The sequence below is a fragment of the Salvelinus sp. IW2-2015 genome, linkage group LG23 (assembly GCF_002910315.2).
Source record: "Salvelinus sp. IW2-2015 linkage group LG23, ASM291031v2, whole genome shotgun sequence".
Taxonomy (NCBI): domain Eukaryota; kingdom Metazoa; phylum Chordata; class Actinopteri; order Salmoniformes; family Salmonidae; genus Salvelinus; species Salvelinus sp. IW2-2015.
Genome location: NC_036863.1, coordinates 23,257,324 through 23,274,180, shown reverse-complemented (window position 1 = coordinate 23,274,180; position 16,857 = coordinate 23,257,324). Strand labels below are relative to the sequence as shown.

At 40.5% G+C, this 16,857-nt stretch overlaps 1 protein-coding gene across 3 annotated transcripts in view; it reads right to left on the bottom strand.

Moving 5' to 3' along the window:
- LOC111951181 (vacuole membrane protein 1) overlaps positions 1 to 16,857 on the bottom strand; it is a 119,879-nt gene that overhangs the window by 32,454 nt on the left and 70,568 nt on the right. For all 3 annotated transcript variants that reach the window (XM_070434268.1, XM_023969241.2, XM_023969240.2), the window contains exons 7-10: positions 16,669 to 16,800; positions 8,608 to 8,688; positions 8,040 to 8,156; positions 5,083 to 5,144 (exon numbers count right to left, since the gene is read on the bottom strand). In XM_070434268.1, coding sequence (XP_070290369.1) covers positions 5,083 to 5,144; positions 8,040 to 8,156; positions 8,608 to 8,688; positions 16,669 to 16,800 — 392 coding nt within the window. The remainder of the gene's footprint in view (positions 1 to 5,082; positions 5,145 to 8,039; positions 8,157 to 8,607; positions 8,689 to 16,668; positions 16,801 to 16,857) is intronic.

Here is a 16,857-nt window from a genome sequence, read left to right as displayed (position 1 = left end):
CAGCTGCACCATCGAGAGCATCCTGACCGGTTGCATCACCGCCTGGTATGGTAACTGCTCAGCATCTGACCGTAAGGCGCTACAGAGGGTAGTGCATACGGCCCAGTACATCACTGCGGCCAAGCTTCCTGCCCTCCAGGACCTATATACTATGCGGTGTCAGAGGAAGGCCCAAAATATTGTCAAAGACTCCAGTCACCCAAGTCATAGACTCTTCTCTCTGCTACCGCATGGCAAGCAGTACCGGAGAACCAAGTCTGGGACCAAAAGGCTCCTTAACAGCTTCTACCCCCAAGCCATAAGACTGCTGAACAACTAATCAAATGGCCACCCAGACTATTTACATTGACACCTCCCCATCTGATTTTACACTGCTGCTACTCGCTGTTTATTATCTATGCAAGTCACTTTACCCCTACCTACATGTACACATTTCCTTGACTAACTTGTACCCCCACACATTGACTCTGTACCGGTAACCCTGGTATATAGCCTCGTTATTGTTATTTTGTGTTACTTTTTATTATTTTCCACTTTAGTTTATTTGGTAAATATTTTCTTAACTCTTTCTTGAAATGCATTGTTGGTTAAGGGCTTGTAAGTAAGCATTTCACGGTCCTGTTGTATTCGGCGCATGTGACAAATAAAGTTTGATTTGATTTACATCTCCTTTCAACTGGGTTTCAAATCTGACATCTTGACCAAATATACCTACATATACAGTAAACTTGTATTTTCTTATAATTTTGAATATTGGTTAAGTATATGTTTTCAAAATGACCTAAAGGTCCAGGGAATATAATTGTGTTGGCGAGAAATGATACTGTGTCTCATAAAAGGTCAAGCTATGACTTGCGATAGGGGAATTTACAGCATATTATGGTTATTTTAAAGTTGTGTGCCAGAGGTTCCTCCTCTGTGCTCAATAGCTGCCTCTTGTTCAGCAGATGTTCAGATGGACTCAAATGAAAAGGGCACATCCTCAAATCTACTGTGCAAAACTGTCTGTCTGACTCTGAGCCACACAGTTTAGGCTATTCTAGTGTCAAGAAGATTTATACAAAATCTTTCTGATACATTGACATGTGAACGGGCTGAACGAGCTGAACAATAGAGAAATGGATCTTTACAAGTTGAGAATAGTCCAACAACACGTGCTTAAACATTTGCTTTTAATGGCTCTTTCCCAGTGCTGTAATTGTTCGCCATGTTTCTCTCTGTGAGGTTAAAAGGGCAATGACTTATATGTATCTGTGCAGTTATCATAAATGGCTAACCTGACTGACTAGCAAGAAGAGGGAAATGAATCTACTCTCTCATATCATGTGAGAGTGAAATCATCGCAAGTCCAACGGTCAATTAATTCAAGGAATGCCATGACTTAACGCTTTCACTCCTCTTTCCATCTGAGACAGACGTGGTATAGTCATCTTTTTGCAATTAAATTGTAAAAAATGCAGATGAAACAAAACAATATAACAACAATGCGGAAACTGAGGAAAAGAGAGTAAAAGATGGTGTAAATATGGCGGGATTGTTAAATGAAACAATTTCAATAAACAAATATGGCTTTGATTTATTTCAGAACTTTCAATAAGAAGATAGGAGAATAAACTAGAACAAATTTGATCTAATAAAACTTGAGTAGTCGTCTGTTATTTCCCCTCACTCCAACATATACTGTACATTTTGAAAAGTGTTTTTAAAGAATTTCGAATAAGATTTGTAAGCACAGCAATGATTTGCAATGACGCAATACAGTCAATATTTGTTTGTTTGAGTAAATTAAAAACAATTAGTTAAATATTGACAGCTATCAACACAGCTGCACAGAGAATATCTGCCTGAAGATTATGCAATATGAATAGTAAAGGTTAAAAAATCATGTCTGTCTGAAGACTATACAATATGAATAGTAAAGATTAAAAACCATGTCTGTCTGAAGACTATACAATATGAATAGTAAAGGTTAAAAATCATGTCTGTCTGAAGACTATACAATATGAATAGTAAAGATTAAAAACCATGTCTGTCTGAAGACTATGCAATATGAATAGTAAAGGTTAAAAAATCATGTCTGTCTGAAGACTATACAATATGAATAGTAAAGGTTAAAAATCATGTCTGTCTGAAGACTATACAACATGAATAGTAAAGGTTAAAAATCATGTCACAACAACGTTAACAGTCAAGTTATGACCCTTGTACTATAAACTGGCTGTACAGAGAAACAGTTGGGGCCTGTAAGAGCAGTTTTCTCAATAATTTCAACAGCAACTAGAGTAAATATTAAAACATAATTTACTAAGAGATACAGGGGGTCTCTTTTTATGAGCTGTGAATAGATAAATATGTGAGAAACGGTGGTTGTGATAAACCCATAGGGAGAACAGCGATATCACCAGATATCATCTTCCATTCCTGTGTTTAAACATCATTAAAACCATAACAGTCTTATATGTTTAAAAAATGATTACCGACAACACAAACAGCACTTTTACAGGAGATTATAACTACCATAATTCTACAGTCCTTAACTGTACCACTGCTTACTGCGACCAACCAACATAAGAAAATCTGAGCATTTTCACTGAAAGAATGTTATTCAATACATATAAAACTGAAAAAATCCCCTTCAAAAAGAAGATGATTTAGCATTGTTTGCAAGTGTAAAAAATAAAAATAAAAAAATGGAAAGAGAAAAGGAACTCTGGTGGATAGGACAATAAATAAGCCAAAATAGGCAATGAAAAGGTTCATGAATGGAAATGCGGACAAGCAGCAAAGGTGTTAAATAAAAGTGCCAATGTGCATGGGTAGGTAGTTAAAGAGTTAATATTAAAGGGTTAAAAGTAAAGGTGTGGTTAGTCCGGTAAAGGGTTAATAATAGTGAAGGTGTGTGAGGTGGAAATGTGACAGAGCCATTGCTGGATGGCAGTTTCTGTGTGAAAGCCTCACTATCAGGCAACTCTCAAGGTGGATGGGCCTCAGTCAGGAAGGAAGTTGACGGTTAACAGGTTGTAAAAAGTAAAAAGGGGGAAACAGTGAGTTTGTGACTTGCAGTGAAACTTTCCATTCACCTCTGATGTGTCACTCTGTATTTCTGTGGCTCAATGACTATCAGCCCCCTGGGGACTGAAACTATCATAACGCTACCTATCCATCATTACACACAAACACACAACAACTATAAAATGTTTATATGATTCATACGGTAATTAAATGAATAGCCTATATTGAAATAAATTAATTTGAAAAGGATATGAACAGTTATGCTGAAAACTCCTCAAACCCTCAAAACCCCTCACAACACTATCTATCCATCATTATAAACACACACACACAGCCACCCAACACACACACACACACACACACACACACACACCACACACACACACACACACACACCACACACACACACACACACACACACACCACACACACACACCACATACACACACACACACACACACACACACACACACACACACACACAGCTATAAAATGTTCATATGATTCATATGATAATGAAATGAATAGCCTATATTCAAATACATTAATTTGAAAAGCATGTGAACAACAATGCTGAAAACCCCTCATGAATGATAAAACTCTCTGAACCCTTGTGAATGACCAAAAAGCTTTAACTAAAATTGCCTGTTTGTCTGTTAACTCGATTTGGGAATAATCTTTCAACAAATTAGAGAAAAAATAAAGCTTTTTATTAAAACCAGCTCTAAATAAAGCCACCAAAGTATTCATTCTTGAAACAAAGAAAAGAGCGGTGAAAGAAACTGCTGGCAAGGATGAGAGCTGATGCAATCTCGCAGTCTGACTTCAGCACAGCCAAGTGTGTGTGTGTGTGGGGGTGTGTGCGTGCGTGCGTGTGTCAGGTGCCAATTTAACACCATCCCAACTGACAGAGGGTAGTTACCTGCTACACACACACACACTGGTCCTGGCCCTGACAACTCTACAAAGGCAACAGGTTGCTTCCCCCTATATCTGCTCAGCAGGCAGCCCCATATACAGGCCAGGGTAATACATTTTTCACACTATTGTGTCGACTTAACCCGTAATGAGCTGGCTCAGATATTACTATACTGGCCAAAAGAAAGATCCTATGTTGTTTTTTTCAGCACTGTTCCAACAATTCTGGTGGATACATAACCATGCCAGTGCAGCGTGGATCAGTAGTGTGAGGGGGGGGGGGGCGGGTGTGAAGGCTCTATTAGTAGGCTTAGTTGGGAGGCCAGACCACAGGGTCACAGGGCTGGTGACAGTGACGTCTGACTGGACATCAGATCAGTCTGGGAGGGTGACACCAAGCCATCAGTGGTGGGCGAAGGACGGAAAAAGGACACGGCAGTTGTCGCTCCATTCTTTAAGGCACGTGTGAAATGTCTTTATACGTAGATATCAACAAACCCCGTTCTGCTTGAGTGCCATATGACACCAAATGAATAGCACACAATCAGTCTGTTTAGGTTACCATGGCAAAGCAGTGCCACATCATAACAGGACCAAGATTTGAACGTAGATTTCAACCAGACCGCATGCCAGAGACAGTTCATCCTAACCTGAGAAACAGTCTTACATACAATGTCCATATTCATAGCCATCCACACCAAGTTGCAGAGCATGGACATCATCAGCATCCAGACTAGGTAACAGACTGAGGGGCCAAAAGATACCTCTTACAAGAGCAGCGTCAATACCGTACATATTCTACTGTATAATCACCACCCTTCCAGGGTCTGTCAAATAAAGAAAATGTATTCCATGCAACACAGCATGTTCCAGTTCCCCATGATTAATTAATGCTAACATTTTGGTAAGAGACCTGAGTTACAGTCAGAACAAAATTAGATTGGGTTTTTCCAAAAAAGGGCACAAACGACCTCAAAATGTCACACTTGAAGCGCTCTCAACCGTCATGTTCCAAATGAACCCTTTAATGTGGGATACTACCCCTGTCATTGTCCTCCTCCATCCTGTGACACAAACACCCATGCAAGCAAGCACACACACATTTCCATTTCTTCAGGATGTCCAATGTTACTTAGTGGCTAGGTTACTCACCCGATCAGAGACACCATCTGCTCCACTATGTGGCTGCTGAAGGTTATGATCACAAACAGTTTCTGTGAGGAAGAAAGAGAGAGACAATCAGTCAGTCAGTGGACCTTGAGGTTAAGGGGGGTACAGACAGGCCCAGCCACGGCAGTACACTCATGGTTTGATCATTAATACCCCCTCTGTTGGACCCCCTGTAGTCAACCAACACCACATTTGGTGCCTGACAGGCAGTCAGCCCAAAACCAGCCATGAAGTGGCCCTTTGTCATCAAGGCCAGGAACAAAAGTCAGAGGCCCTATGACACATTTTAACCAACGCACAGACACTCAGGTCAAGAAATGAGTCTACACAGGCAGGCTTTCTTCAGGGGGTGAGGATGAGGGAGGGTGTGGGGTTACAGCTGATACAGATAACAGTTGAAGAGGGGGATGGGAGGAGGAGTAGGAGGTGGAGAGGAGTATTGAGGGGATGGGGGGGATCAGGAGGAGATGTGTCACTCCTCTCAGACAGACGTTTATAACAGTAAAGGGGGATTTGTTTTGTTCCTGTCCAGTCTCATTCCTGCTTACTCATTGCCCCAGACTGGACACAGGAGACAGGGGGGTGGGGGTTTGGCCATTACGGCTCAATCAGACCCTATTAGGGGGCTCATTACGTCTCTGTTTACCGTTCAGTTACTGTTCAGCCACCCACTGAGCAGGAAACCAGGAAGTACTGGGTCTGGGAGAGGCCAAAATGGATGCCACTGCTCATAACAAAGACCAAGTCTAACAAATATGTTTTTGTCCTTTTGGACTCATGAAAACCTGGTAGGGAAGTGCACAGGTTTAACAAGATGATACTACCCCATTGTGCCACTCATATAGGGAATCAACACTGGAGTGGGTTCTCATAATAGCAATGTGCATGTCTGTTGAAACCCCTTGAAACACAGAGCCCATAACTAAACTAGTAGGAATGTGGAAGTCAGGGAGGCTATCATAACAGAGATGACTTCTCTCCTATTGTTTAGGCCAGACTGTGTGTCACAGGTACTGAAGGTAAACGAGAATACCAGAAACTGAGCTTTTACTGTCCACTTCTTAAATGGAAGGACATTTACTCATGTCTCCGCTCAGCTAAACCTAACGGAGCCATTTCAACATTTTACAGATAGATTATAATTAATGGACATTTTTGTAGGGGCTGTTACATTTTAGTTAGGGCAAATCAAGTCTGACTTTTTAAAGTGGAAATTACAAACTTCAGAATCATTTTTAAACCTTGAATACATTACAAGTTTGCATAAAAACAGTAATCAAATTAAGATCCCAAATCTGTACATTTAGGACTTATAAAACCTAAATTCCCTAGATTTTATGATATAATTTTTAATAGTTCCTATCAATATTTCAAAACCTAGCTAGTAAACATCACCACAAAGTACCGTCAGAAAACCAGATCCAGTTTAGAGTATGACAGGGCCAAGCGTTGTGAAACGGTTTGGATCCTCGGGGACTCATGTGCCATTGTTTACAGGAACAGATTGTTATTGTGAACCTGAATTTACCACCTGACCTGCAGGTACAGTACATTACAGTTGTCCAGCTCTCAAATCCCCCTAGTGCATTGTTCCCCTGCTTTGGCACACAAGGGAGAATGTTCACCTGTTCCCCATTACAGTCTATCATATTGCCCCTTCATTCCCTCTCTTTCATGACAAGTTCAGCAACTATACATCTCTGTGACTCACAGTACAGTACAGTATACTGTCAACATAAAACTACAAAGAAGTGCCGTCTAATAGAATATACTTTTCTACATTCTTTCCAGACTTAACACAATGGGGGGAAAGAACAAGAGAAGCTGAGAGAACAGGGGTTTGTTCAGAATGTTCAGATATAACTGTATTGTTTACAGAGGACATGATCTGTCAGGTATAGAGCATTGTATCAGCTATATTCATAACATTTCTATCTGCAACACAGGACGTTTCATCTCACTGAATACATCCCAGGCTGACCCCAGCCAGTTATGATGGTTCCGTTTCCAGTCAGTGTGGTGTATCATTGTAAAGCTGGCCCTGGCCGTGTCAGGCAGGTAGGGGACAGTGACACACCTCTGATTCTGCCTGGCTGTGGAGTCACAGTCATCGGCCCAAGGGACACTAGGACTAATTGACTCTAAGATGCTGCTGCCCACGCCGCTCTCTGTATCATCACAGACAGTGTTTATCTACAATAGGGTTTGATCTATGGACACCACCCCACACCCAGCCCTCACTGCTTGTGCATCTACAGAAAGTGAACTTAACATTACTAGTAAGATAATAAATCCTAATAAATCAGCTTACTCCATTGGTGTTTAATTTTATTTTTATAAAATCCTTTATAGAAGAGTTAGAAAGTCTAATCCATTAAGCATACAGACACTACCATGGCACAAAGTGGATTAAGTCCTTAATCCTTGCATGCATGGGAAAACTGATTGAACTTTGACACAATAACCATCACTGTATACTTCTTTACAGTACAGATTCACCTTTCAGTACAAAAAATACTCAAGTGATTCAAATATCTTCTCCCTACTAAAGTACCTATCTCTGAGCGCAGCATCTTCTTTCACAAAATGGACGACCGACCCTTGCTTTCACTGGCCAAAATGGCCTCCTTACACTCTCAGTTGAGTACAGTACAGGAGGATCCCTTCTCATCCTCTTCATGGTTTTACTATCATGTCTGACATATTCATATTCAAAATAAACGGAAGCCTTGATCTATCAATTCTATAAGAAAAAAGGTTGCTTTGTCAAAATGTTATATCAAACTACAGACCTTAAGTAGCCACTTTGACAGAACAAAAAAATAAATAAGAAAAGTGAGCTCTGTGTGCAAGACATCTATGTAAAAACATTCTTATCCAAGAGAGTGAGTGTGCAAGACATCTATGTAAAAATGTGTGCTTGTATACGGTAAACTCACCTGAATGTGCATTTTGATTATGGCTTTCCCAATTAGTGTTGCTCCAAAAAAGGTCCAAAAGGGAACAAGGAAATGGCCACATGTTATACCTGCCAAGTCAAACAATGGATTTGGAATCTGGAGAAACAGAGAATATGTATTAAATATAACAAATGAACATGAACAACTGACAACAATTATAGAGAAAACAACTTTATTCTATAGAAAAGTGCAGGGACCCAATATACTTCAATATACTTCAGTACAAACAGTTTTGTTCAACGTTCCTATGTTTGAGGTATTTACCACTTACTGGAGGTATCTTACAGATTAGTAATACAATGACTGAAATCTACAGAATATAGGTAGCTTTATATTTACATTTATATTTATCTTTATTAATAATCCGTTCTGTCTTCTGGTTTGAGAATCAGCAGTTCACTTTAAATAGACAGACAGTTTTATGATGCATAGAAATGCTCTTTTAAGGCTTGAATTTAACTTCTAGTCACTTTCTAGTATTTTCAGACATTAATGGGGGTGATTAAAACGTTTCAACAGAATACAGTTGATATGTGATTTCACTTACAGAGGCACAGGCGAGAATTCCAAAGAATCCAACTCTCTGAACCATTTTCTGCACTGCTAGTTTTGCTCTGGTGGCAAAGTCCTGAAAAGGAGCAAAAATAATGGCAAATATTTAACTGATCATTCAGTTAAATATAAGACCATGTAATTCTTATTCACATTTCATCATAGCAATGTAATGTATGAATCTTTAATGAGTAACATATCATGTTCATTTGAGCAGACTCAATTTTTTCTCAGCAGGGAAGACCAAAAGCTATTTATGCAATCAATAACCTTTTCACTAATCTATGGTGATTAAAGGTAGAAGGATGATCTCCGACCCATTTTAAATATCTCACAGATTAACACATGGTAGTAACATTACAAAAAAATACTTCCAAAACATTGTTCATTCTGTAATTTATCTCGGAACTTGTATCATTAGGAAAAAGGTTTCAAAATTGTTTGAGGCTTGTCGACAAGGAGCGAATCTTAAAATTAATCGGAGATGATCCTTGCAAAATCAACACAAATCAAATTGATCCAATAAAAACAATTGAGTTACAGTCTAAGGAATTCCATTAGTTAAAAATGGCATTATTTATAATTGATCCTCTCTGAGGAAATATCGTTGTGGTGTGTGCTGAAAGTCATTTATGAGTTGTAATGCATTTCTGTATTTGAAATGATAAATAAATTAGACTAAAACAGGCTCGTGGAGATTTGAGACTTAACATTACTATTAGTATAGTAAAATGTGAGATTATGGAGCAAGATTTTTAGACTATATAAAATATACTTACTGTAGGTTTAGGACAAACAGGTGTCTTTTTTAGCATCTCTTCTCATTTATATTTTGTATTTTTAACACGCTGACCATGAATATAAAGAAAACAAGGATGCTGGCATTTTATATGTACAAATATATCAGAGAGCAGATTATTGATTAACGAATAATATGGTTTATATCAAGTAAACCTATTTCTCTTAGAAGTAAATGTACAATTAACATATTGAATTGTGGSAACATGACATCTTTCTATTTATTTAAAAGAATATTGTGACATGCTTTACAGATTTTTCCAAGTCACTATTATCTAGATATTTATTTTCCTTCATATATCAATATTTCTGTTAACCAAAAAAGTGTTCTAAGCCCTGCAAAAATGCTGCACACAGTCAATTGTCCTGTCAGTTGTCTAATTGGAACAATCACCCTCTGCAAACTCATCCAAACACCTTTTATACTGGGATATTATCATATTCACATCCTCTAACTGGCAGTTTTTAATCCAATATCATTGGGAATGTGAGTGCAAGACTAGACTTCATGATCATTCCAATGACTCACAGATTCTTACTAATTCTGCAGCTTTTTCCCGCCATCTCTCCTGACAACTCAACAAAAGGCTCTTTTCAAAGCAATGAAATGGATTTTTCCTCAATATACCTATGCTGGGAAGATGAGGGTTAAACTCTAGTTGATGTAGTTAAAAATATTTCTGGGAACTGTGACGGAAGGATGGTGGAATTATCCTGGAATGATTATGGTAAATTGGTCCCACTTCTGGTGATTGTATTAGAATGCCACTAGAGATAACAGTACAAATTGTATGCATGTGCTGATGTGTTTATTTTGTCTTGATTTTAGGAAAATTATTGTTGTTTTACAGATATTTAACTATGCCAATGCTGTAAGGTTGGTATATACATTTAAGGGGAATAAAAAATGTAATGTCAATTAAATCTAAAAACACACTGGGGCTAATTTGTGAAATCATGTTGAGGGTATTGTCTATTTATATGTATAGATTTGTATTTAATATTGCAAAATGTATATCCAGACTTTTATTGACTGGACTCCAAAAATCTATTCTGTAGATATTGATTGCTCCATGACTGAAACTTTGATATGAAGTCTTGATGTGTTTAAATATGTGTGTGTTTAAGTGCATATCTAACACATTATCCCTTTTATGTTCTAATCAATGGTAATGACATTAGATGACATCAACACATCCTTCCTTTGATATAAAATGTAAAATACATTTGACTTGTGAGCTGTAGGAACATGTTTTACTTCTTTAAACAATGTGTTGCATAGCACAAATACATTTGACTAAAGTGTTGATATAGTATAGCTCCAAKCAAAGAACTTCATGAATTAGAATGGTATTTCCTAATTGACTGTTATTATTTGTACATGAGATGGTACTGTATGCATGTAAAGATATACATGTTTTAGAGAAGTGACTGGAATCATCCACTAACTTTTAGACTAACCTTTAGGTCATCTCTCAGGCTAGATCTGATATGATGCATAAACAACTCTTAACTGGCCAGACCTCAAACTGCAGGCTTTCAAATGACTATACCATATTATTACTAGTTAATGGTAGTTCACATTTAATATGTTCAATTGCTATAATTATTTGCAAAATTAAACTGCAATTTCAAATCAGATAGGACGTGCCCCCCAGAATTAGTAATATACTAATTCAAATCATTATGTTCTACAAGAAATTGATTAAACATCAATGCATGATGAGAATTGCTTATTTATAATGACCAAACAATAAGACATCTACTTTTATGGGTGAACATTTTATTTATAGGACTTTCACCTTTGTTTCACACACATACCGGTAAATTGAAACTTGAAAGGTTTAACTTGACTGGGAGACTGAGGTTAGGGTATTAAGACAAGATCATGCCTAATATGGTCAACAAAGCAGTAGAGTAATGGTGGCATTGCTTCAAAAGCAGGAGCCGGCCCACAGGAAATTTTGGAGACATAGGGAGTAGACTAAAAGAGGGGGGCCCAACTGACATCCACTCTGATTGGCTCACATTTTGAATTTCTCCCTCAGATTCTATCCAATCACAGGAGCTTTCCACAAGGATAATCCTGTTTCTCTAATTCTAGCCTTCTGTTCCAAATTCTTTATTCAGTTTTTTTGTTCTTTTTTTCACCGTTTTTCCCCCCTTTCTAAATCTTGGAGACGGAGCTGGTTGTCTGGGGGAAGGAATGTGTATGGTTTACAGCTGAACGTCTCTGGACCGTCTGTTGACCACAAACACCTAACAACCACAGGACTAGAGTAGGGGATTTATGCTTCAATAACTAATAACTGTTAGGGAAATCAGCATAGTTTAGTCAATGAATCACATTTATTAGATGAAATATGATATTTGCGTTGGTATAGTTTACCAAGTTAGTGGAGTTCTGGATTTCCACTCACTTGACTGGTATGGATGAGTGAAAGGAAAATAGCTACCTCACCTTAAATGAAGGTCCCAGTGGGGGGGAATATCGTGTGTTTACACGTGACATTGTGATTTACTAGCGGGACTCTCCCCTTTTCTCCTCCTGTATGTACCTTCTGGACCACAAAATTGTCCATCTTACATGACCAGTGTTCAGAAATCCAGACACCACACAATGTGTGTTGTACGCAGTTCATGGAAAATCACCATCTTGGCCAGGCTTCCACCCACGGCTGCCTCCCTCCCGTCCCCATCCCCCGCGCAGCGCGCTATCCCCCAGGGCAGGGCTTACCAGCAATTACATTTTGGAGATCTTGTCAAGGGTGCAGTGTCATTAAAACCATGGGGGCATGGCTCCAGCTTTTGGCTCTCCATCTCTTTACTCAGCACTCTGTACCCAATATTCCCCCACATCAAGATGATGCCTACAGCGTGAAGTAAAAATCACACGTCTGATCTATCATTTATATGTTAAGGCTATTACAGTTAGTGGCCCCATCACCTGCTATGGAGTTTGCTTCTTATTTTGCTAACTAAAGTTATGCAAATTAACATGGATAGACCTCGTTAGGGTAATGTCTGAAGGTACAGTAGGTCTCCCAAGGTTGAGTGACTGTCGGGGACTTCTTAGTAATGAAACAATGTGATTCACCATGGTGATTACATGGAATCCAGGTTCTAAGATTTTTACAAGGATATTACATTATCAGAGCCTATCTGAACACATTCTATATTCACTGTTCCACAACAGCACCAATGAGCACCATGTTTAGCATAATAGTTTGAATACCAATGGTTACTGTTGCCAGAGAGATGACGAAGGTTGACGCAAATAGGCAGTGGGAAAAAAGTAAAAGAGTTCACCGTTTCCCTCCTCACATTTAATGATATAGCAACCCTATTCTAAATTGCGGGACTCTGAAAAACAGTTTATATAAACAAACCAGGCCCCTCCATGTTTATGATAACAACTTGCCCAGATATCAATTTATACAATTTATGCAATATATGCATGACTCACTGTACTGATGCAAATATGTACTCTAGAACATAAATGTATGCTTTATGATGAACTGAAAGGTTTAAACATGTGGGTGGTTGGATAATTAATAATTGTGCTATTCTACAGACTTTAATAGACATGGTGGGAGTAAGGAGTTGAAAACCATCCAAAATAGGCAGACGACAAAGCAATGTGCATCTGGAAAAGTCAAGTGTCAGTTAAGGAAGAATCAACACCCATGCACAGTTTTTTTCTCTCTCTTTTTCCTGAATGAAACTCGTTCACAGAAAGGAGGACACATCTCCAGAGCGGAGCGGCGCGAGTTGAGCCCTGACGGAGAGATGGCTAAAGTTCATCTCATTAACTCCCCACAAGCCCGTTCCCTTCTCTCACACACACAAAAAACACACACACACACAGGAAGCAGAGTGGTTAAGGCTCCTGACGCAACCCAACCCCAGCCCCATAGTCCCTTCTACAAAATTCAAATCTATCGAGACAAAAAAAAGTGCCCCCGAGTCCACGTTGACAAATTCTTTAACAAGCTGTGGTTGAAGGGAAGCTGGTTTTACTCTGACTCACCCCCTCCTTTCAAACAGTTTACTGGAAATAAAGGGGGAGGAGGAGGGAGAGGGCACTTTCAGAGAAGTCATGTGACGGGGCTGGGCAAACCACAGCACAGAAAGCCTTTGAGTGGAGTGTAGTAGGCCAGGGGGAGGCAGGGGGGAGGGCACACGCCCAGCCCAGCCCAGCGCAGACGGCTCTTATTCAGGATACAGGAGATACAATCCTGGGAGTTGGCAATCAAGAATTCACAGTGCTGGTTAACTACTTCCATGCCGGCCAAAAACATAAAGCACTTGAGGGAAACCACTGAATCACCATGCCACTTTTTGGACGTTGTTCATCTAGAGAGGATTCCAGGATTCCTTTTCAGATCATAAGTATCATCCAAATGTTCAAACAAATGTTTTAAAAATGCAGATTTTCATGACATCAGCGTCTGGACCTGCTTAGTAAAGTCATGACTTTATCATTCTTGAATAGAGTCTTGAAGGGGGGGGGACTGTGTTCTTCTGCCGTCACTCATGTGCGCCTGCTTGCGGCAGGAAGTTGGCACGTGCGCATTCTGAGAAATGCCACTGGGTTTAAGTCAAGCTCCTGGCACATTGACACCCCTATGATCTCAGAGTAAGAGAGAAGAGAGTCAGCATCTCCAACCTGCTGTGGAGCCCAAAGACACATCCGATCACAAACTCTCCCATGTTACCATTCAATCACATCTCTATTTTCTATAATCACTATTCCAATCTTGGTTAAAATAACAGAGAATAACGATGCAATATATATCCACCGTAACGAGATGTCCATAATCGCTGTGATATCTTCCTTTAAGAATGTACAGTGTAACAAGCACGCAATGCAATAAGCGGTCTCTCTCTCTCTCTCTCGGCCAGTGAAACAATCCACCCTCGTTGTAGGTGACAGAAGGAGAGAGAAGAAAGGAAAATAAGGCTTCCGACTCCTGCAGCTCAGCAAACTCTCCTGGTGTGAGCAACCTACTGCCAGATGCTGTCCACACACACACCCGGTGACCAGACCACACTGTAAAGATGTCAGCAGAAAGAGACAGAACAAGTAGAGAGAGAGAGAGAGAGAGAGAGAGAGAGAGAGAGAGAGAGAGAAGAGAGAGAAGAGTAGCGAGGAGAGAGGCAGACGAGAGAGAGGGAGAGATGGAGAGAGAGGAGGAGGAGAAAGAGAGGAGAGAGAAAGAAGAACGAGGGAGAGAGAGAGAGGAAGAGAGAAGAAGAGAGAGAGGAGAGAGAGAGAGAGAGAGAGAGAGAGAGAGAGAGAGAGAAGAGAGAGAGAGAGAGAGAGAGAGAGAGGTAGAGAAAGAGAGAGGTAGAGAAAGAGAAAGAGAGAGAGAGAGAGAGAGAAAGGGAGGGAGGGAGGGAGGGATATCAACAGAAATAGAGAGTGTGTGACAGAGATAAAGAGAGAGAGCAGTAGAGGGAGAGTGAAAGAGCCTCAGAGCACTAATTCAGACCCAGCAGTCCTGAGGCAGCAGCTCTGTGGTCGGTGACACTTGTTCAACCTTTCTCTCTGAGGATGCGAAACAAACAACCAACAAGCCTTCCCTGATGCCTCGGACACGTCAAAGTTACAGCAGAGAAAAAGAAGAAGAAACAACAATAACGAAGAGCGGACAAGATTGATGTGTCGACGGACAAAACATGACTCTCCACAACGGGGCATCTGTCTTTCTCTCACACGTCCCCTCTCTTTTCCTCTGCTCTCTCCCGCTCCCTCTCTCTTCCTCTTCGTTCGTTCGTTTTGGTGGAGAGCTGAGCGGGACTTTATCAGTGTGTCGAATGATGTCAGAGCTCCAGACTCACACATGTGGTCTGAGGGCCAAAGGAGGCTGGAGACTGTGCCATTTGCAGATGCCCATGGTATGAGTGATAAACTAAACATGACAGTAGGTACCCTCATCACTACGGTGCCAGGGAGCACTCACCCACTATCAAACCACCAGTGCCTGTCACACCCTGCTGACCCACCGGATGAAAACGCATATGTCAATGTGCCTGATGTTGAACGCCAATGTCTTTTCTGGTTATATCGGCAGAAAGTAATTCATGTACAGTTTTGTACAGTGTGAGCTTATAGTGTGAGTCTATCTATTAAGAGCAGACAGTGCTCAGAGTACTATCAATAGCTTGCAGTATAACGACTCATTAAATCACTACTTAATGAACCCTTAAAGCCCCTCAACTCATGTCAACCACTAGTTGACCCAAATTTCTGATTTAAATTTGAATAGAACAAACCTTTGACTAGTCTATTTTCAAACATGAAGGAGAATAGGGTCATCTTTTGGCACTGGCTTCTCCAAACCGTTTTCCTGCCTGCCCCCATTGTTTGACCTGTATTGTGTTGGAATGCTCATGACATTGAATGACATTGTGAAATACAATCCTTAGGATTAAAGTGCACTCAGAGAAGACCGGCTAAGATTATGGAGGGACAAAGCAACTGACATCTTGTCTATTCTTTCATTCACGGAGGAAAATAATATTTACTATGAGTTGTCATGGTCAAAGTACTTGTCGAGCGTATTTAGAAATGAAAATGCTGTTTGTCATGGTATTACAAAAGCCAATGCAGGCACCTTGAAAACAATGGCTTTGCCCTTGATGGCATTGCTACACACTTAGACCGAGCAGAGCATTGTAAAAGGCAGCAACACATGACTGCTTCAGGCCTGAGGTAGGGAACTGGGAATGGGTTAGCTAATGCGTGTGTGTGCATGTTGAGCGAGAGAGAGAGATAAGGGAACGGGCTTGTGGGGAGTTAATGAGATGAACTTTAGCCATCTCTCTGTCAGGGCTCAACTCGCGCCGCTCCGCTCTGTGTGTGTGTGTTTGTGCGTGCGCATACACATCCAAGAGGTTTCCGCTGGTATGACACATGTATACAATGTGACTGTTTTGTTTCAACAAAGTTGCACAAAAGGTTGCTAGATGAGGAGAGAGAGAGAGAAGGCAGAAGAAAATAGAGTGAGACCTAGAGGACAGTAGTGACAAAACAGGTAGAGCATGAGCAGTGAGAAGAGAGAGGAGAAGAAGAGGGAGGAGAGAAAGCAGAGTTGGAGAGGGAAGTCAAGAGGAGAGATGGAAAGGCTGTGTGCCACCTGTCTCTGTCAGAGAAGAGAGAGAGGGGGGGAAGGATGAGATAGAGAGAGAGAGGTGATAGAGAAAAAGGAGAGAGAAAAGTACAGATAGAGGCTGGATAAGGATGAGGGCTTACCTGTGAAGTCTCTGCCTGCTCCAACAACTCTCCAAACTCTTCATAGTCTTCATCATCAGGCTCTTCTCCAGACAGCCTCGCTGCCCGCGCCATGAAGTACGGAGGCAGCTCCCCGATGGCTGTGCCTGCTCCCTATACACACACACACACACACACACACACACACACACACACACACACACACACACA